This window comes from Hyaloscypha bicolor (genome assembly GCF_002865645.1).
Source record: "Hyaloscypha bicolor E unplaced genomic scaffold K444scaffold_183, whole genome shotgun sequence".
Classification (NCBI taxonomy): Eukaryota; Fungi; Ascomycota; class Leotiomycetes; order Helotiales; family Hyaloscyphaceae; genus Hyaloscypha; species Hyaloscypha bicolor.
This window is the reverse complement of record NW_020194685.1, coordinates 466695-472494: the sequence shown is the minus strand read 5'-3', so window position 1 is coordinate 472494 and position 5800 is coordinate 466695. Positions and strand designations below refer to the sequence as shown.

At 26.0% G+C, this 5800-nt stretch overlaps 1 protein-coding gene across 1 annotated transcript; it reads right to left on the bottom strand.

Moving 5' to 3' along the window:
* Positions 1 to 571: 571 nt before the first annotated feature.
* On the bottom strand, positions 572 to 745 carry K444DRAFT_546698 (uncharacterized protein; the record flags this gene model as incomplete). Its single annotated transcript, XM_024876249.1, has 1 exon — positions 572 to 745. A coding segment is annotated over one exon (174 nt), but the record flags the coding sequence as incomplete, so codon positions are not given.
* Positions 746 to 5800: the final 5055 nt, after the last annotated feature.

Genomic DNA, 5800 nt, shown 5'->3' with positions numbered 1-5800 from the left:
TAGCTTGCTTTTATTTATTATCCTAGTTCTATATTATACCTTTCCTTATTAAGTAGTAAATGGATTTAGTAATAATTACAAAGCCTTTAATCTAAATATAATAGTAAATAATAATTCCAATAAATATCTTGCCTTTAGTTATACTATTATAATACTCCTATCTCAAGATCTTAATAATTCCTGAGCTTAAAGGGCTTCTTCTAAGTACTTTATAAATAAAGCTAATAATAACTATATTATTATAATAGAACTATAATTTTTTTCTAATACTAGCTCCGGTTTATTTAACTTTATCTAAGATTATATCTAGGTTTTAAAGGTACTCAAATACAAAATACTAAATTCCAGGTAAAATAAGCTACCTATTATAGTCTATATAAGGTCCCTTAACTCTAATATTATTAATAAATAGTATAGCAATTTTAGGAAATAGATTCTCTAGAATAGTTATAATAACCCGTATAAACTATATAACGAAATTAGTAGCTCCCTGAGATAGTATAGTTATTCTTAATAGCCCCAGAGGCATTATAAATGTAGTTAAATCTCTATTACAAGTATCTAATATAAGTTAATTATATCCAGAAAAGAAATTAATTAGAGAGATATAAATATATCTAATAAATTCCTCTAAGATCTTATTAGTAGATAGGAATAGGTTAGTATCCCGTAGGGTTACTAAATTTATCTTTATAGCAGTATTAATTAGTCTATAAGTCCCAGTAACCTTTTTTATAACCAAGAACTATAGATTTTAGTAAGATCTATTATATTTCTTAAGAACTTTATAATCTAGGTATTCTAATAATATTTTTACTATTACTAGTACTAGAGCTTTAGGATATGAGAAATTCTTCTCTTATTAGGCTTTATATTTAATAGTCTTAATTAAAATAAATAGGCTAATATCTTTATAGACTTTTCTTACTTCTTTCTAATTAAATATAATTATATCTTCTTAATTAACTATTAATTTTCGGAATATAACTAGTTCCTTTTCCTAGAACTAGTTACTAATATCTAATTATTTAAGATATTCCAGAGTAAGTTATAAATCTCTTGAAATAGCTAATATTCTTAGTAAAAGATAATTCTTATACTTCCCAGTATACTCTTATAGGTATTCTCTAGCTTTAGATTTCTTAAACTAGTCCGGACGTCTACTAGGGCCTTTTCTAGTTCTATTATTAGTATCTATTAGTTAAACCTTCTTATTCTTTATTTTATATATTTCTATAACTAGAAATAAACTATAGTTATTATCTTTTTCTTTAAAAGCTATAGCCATTTTCTCTAGTACTCTTTTCGTCTAATCTCCGGAGTTTATAACCTTCCTATTTAATTCCTTTCTAGTTAGATATAGAGAGAGCCTTTTCGTCCGGTATTTTAATATACCTTCCTTAAGCTCCTATATATTCCAGAATTCTTTCTAGTCTTGGGTTTAATATTTCTTAGCTTCGGGAATATATTTCTTTACTATTAGGAGATATTACTTTATCTTTTCTTTAGAAATATCTTTATTTAATATTCTTTTTATTTCCTTTTCTATTAAATCCGGAATAACTCTTAATAATATTCTAATTAGAGACTTTTCTGCTTTAGTTTCTCCAAAAATATTATTAATTTTTTAAATTTTTAAATCCAAAATAAAAGAATCTATAGGAAATCCCAGTATCTTTCTATTTTCCCTAATATTACTACTAGTTATAATACCAGGCTCTATTTTTCCTCTTTATCTTTAGTTTCCTGCTCTATATTATTTAATTCTTTAATTCTGGAAACTTAGTATTTTTAAACTATTATTTTCTTCTACTTTCTAGTATTCTTTAAAAGTAAAATAATTATAATAGTATAGGTATTCTAATTATTTTTAGGGTTAATAAACCTTTTATCTTATAAACTATTACTCCTATATATAATATTTATCTTTATCTTTACTAAGAATAATTAATTAAGCAGGATCTTTAGAGCCCCTTTAACTAGGAAAAATATGTTTTTGTATCCTACTCTATTTATAACCTTAGCTCTAAGCTTTACTATTCCTATAAATCCAAATTCTGCCCTAGTAATAATAGATATTTAATAATCTATAGTATTATATACTACTTTACTAATATTTCTAGAGATCTTTTCGGGGAAAATATTAACTTTAGCTCTAGTATTAATTATTTCTTTATATTTAATACTTCCTTAAGATCCTCGAAATACAAATTAGAGGTATAAAGCTCGTATAATATATTTATAAGCCAGTAATATCCAAATATTAATACTATTACCTTTAAATTAAATAATTCTATTAGTATTAGATACCTGAACTAGTATTTCTAATCCCTTAAATATTCTATCTATTATATAAGCCATAGCTACTAGTTCCGCAGATCTTCTAGTATATCTAACTATACTTAATATAATAGTATTTCCTATTTATAAGATAGTAAAATAAGAAGTATTATCCTTAATTTATTAGTTCTAAAATATAGTAGCTAGATCTAGTATTTTCAAGGCATTAATAAGTATTCTTATTCTCTTCTAAATCTTCGGAAATAGAATAATTGCTTTCTTTAGTAGTCTTATTAGAATATTATTAACTTTAGGAATTCTATACTTATTATAATTAAGGATATATTAGGTCCCTAATTTATCTTATTTATCCCCGGAAGTATTAATATCTATATCCTTAGCTAGGCCGTCTCCTTATTTATTACTTCTTAAAGTAGTATTTTTCTGGCCTCTTATATAGAATAGCTTCTCTTCTATTCTAGCTCGTTTTCGGAAAACCTCTTTAGCTATTTCTACCTCTTTTCCCTTTCTCCTTAATAAGAAACCTATTATAATATTAATAGAAATACTATTTATAGCCAAATCTTGGTATTATTTATTAATTCCAGAATCTAAAGTATTAGTAATTCCAATATAATTTCCTCTAAGGCAAAGCGGCTATTCAGATTCCCTAGGTATAACTTGCTTGCTTTTATATACAGATCCCGGTTAGCTAATTCCCTTTTCTCTTTCTTGCCTAGTAAATTAGGTATCCCCTATTAATCTCTAGATATTTTTGGGTCGAGTATTTAAGTTATAGTTAAATTCTCTTCTTTAGACTTGGGAAACGATTTAGTTAAATTACTAGTACTTACTAGTAAGGAAAAAAGAAATGCTTTCTTATCCAGGCTTAAATAGCCCTTTATATTATCTTTTATTAAATTAGTAAGTATATTTACGGTTTATAAGTTCTTTTATTAGTAGGTAATAGAACTAAGAAATATAAATATATTCTGGGTTAATATTATTATTCTTATCCCTGCTATAGTACCTATAGCAAATTCGTTCTCTCGGTTCTAGATCCATACTATAGGCCGCATTAACTTAAGTAGTGTTTTCTAACTATACTTGAGACTAACTTCCTCTAGAATATAATTATTTAGACTCTTTACCTATTCTAGCTCGACTACTATAGCTACTATAGCATTCTCTATAACCTCTACTATAATTTCTAGTATATTCTTTCCGAAAACCCGAATTATATCTACTAGGCTATTAATACTATTATATTTATTATAATTAGGTAGGCTATATAAGCAGGCTACGGATATTCTCCCGAATTATAATAGTAGCTATATTAAGTTATCTCTATAGGTTCTCTTAAGTTATAGTAGTAATAGATAGTTTTTCCAGACTTCTTATTAGCTAGTTAATATTATCTCCCTTGGGTTTACTACTTTTAGTAAGTTTCATATAATTAGCTATAGGCTAGGTTCTTCTCTCACCCATACCTATAGTAGCTTCAGGAAGTATAATAGGAGAAACTAATAAGAAATAATTATCTTCTGATTTGGGAACCATATTATAAACTACTATATCCAAGTATTCTTATCTAAGTCTGGATATATCTGAGTTATTAGTAATATTAAAACGGTATTTCTTTTCTTTATACTAATAAGATATTACTACCTTCTTATATATCTTGCTATATTTATAAGTAGAAACGTTTATAGGCTCGAAATTCGTATTCTTAAGAATGCAATCCCTTACTAGAATAGATAATTCTCTTATAAACTTTTAGTACTAAGTAATTTCATCTATTTCTTTCCTTTTTAGTAATTCCTTTAATACTTTATTAAATATATTAATATAAGACTTGGAAGAAATCTCTTTATTCTAAGCTTATATAATAATCCAATTAAGAAAGTTATAGCTAATTTTGAGTATTTCCTAGTTATGTTTTCGGAATTCCTTTAGTAAGGCCTTAAAGAACTTAGTTTCCTAGTAATCTCCTGGGTTATTAGTATAGTACTCCGGTATAGCCTTAATCTAATTCTTATAAATAAATAAGATATAACGAATAATTCTCTCTCTTTTAGTATTATTAGGAATATAATAGTTCTTATATATATCTATATACTATTTCAAGAATATAGAAATATTACTTCCCTGAAACCATAGTATTTCAGGAGCTCCCGTAAGCGGCAGGTTTAAACCCGGTACTAGTATATACTTGTTCTCAGCTATATTAATCTTAATAACTTCTTCTATAACTAATTATAGAGTTTCCGTACCTGAAACTTTTATTAATAATATTCCTAAAGAACTAATTTCCTATTTAAACATATCTTTTAATTTAGGAACCGGGATTAGGGAGAAACCGGTTAATAATAACGGATATAATTAAGGTTCGAGTTTTAGTATTAGTAATAATAAAGTAATAGCTTTTCCTATCTTGTTCCTATTACTTATACTCTCTTTCCTGCTTCTTTAGCTTAATACCTACCGTATTTTCCTTTAATTTCGCTAAACTAGGTATACCTATTAATACTATTAAAGGTAATAATAAAAATAATAAATATAATTTCGCTAATTTTTCTGATTTTTCTAAATTCTCTTTTGTCTTTCTACTTAGTATCTATTTCTTTCTCTAGAAGCTTCTCTAGTTTATCTATATAATTTCTTATTTCCGATTTCTTTTTAATTCTTATTTCTAATTCCAGTTTACTATTCTACTTGAATTTAAGGACATTTCCTCTTTTAGATATCTTCTCCGGACTTAGAAGTAAGCTTTTCTACTAAAATTAATACTGCCTCTATTCCCGTTTTTATTATAACTAAAAGCAATATACAAATTAATAGTATAACTTTATTTCCGAGTACTAAAGTCTGTTTCTAACTAAGATCTAACTTATACTATTTTAGTATAATATTTCCCATTCTATTTCCTTTACTTCTTTTCCTTCTATAATTAGCCTCTATTCTCACTACCCTTATATACTATACTAATAACCATATCTTGCGGCTAACTCGTATTCAAGTTACTAGATATATCGGAAATTAATATAAGATACTGAGATTAATACTTATATATCCTTAATATTTTGGCCTTAGGCTCAAGGTATTATAATAGCCCTTTTCTCCCCTAACTTGCTAAGCTAATAATCCGCCTTACAGATATCCCTTAGAACTTTATAAGAGTATTACCTTAACTGCAAAGTTTCTATTCTCCCTATATTACTTACTATAAAATATGTGGGAGGGAAACTATAATAAGATAAAAACTTATATAAAATATACCAGAGTATAAAACATGACTTAATAGCAAAATAATAAATCAAAAGCATAAATAGTAAAGTATAAATAGTATATAGTATATAAAAGCTTAATTAATTAAATATTCATAAAGAATTATTATCTAAGTCTATAGAAAAACCAGCTTTCTTATATGATTTCCGAAAGTCACATATAAAAGGCCACGGCCTTTACTATATAACCTAAACCTTAAAACCACTAAAACAACATGATTTTTGACAAGTAC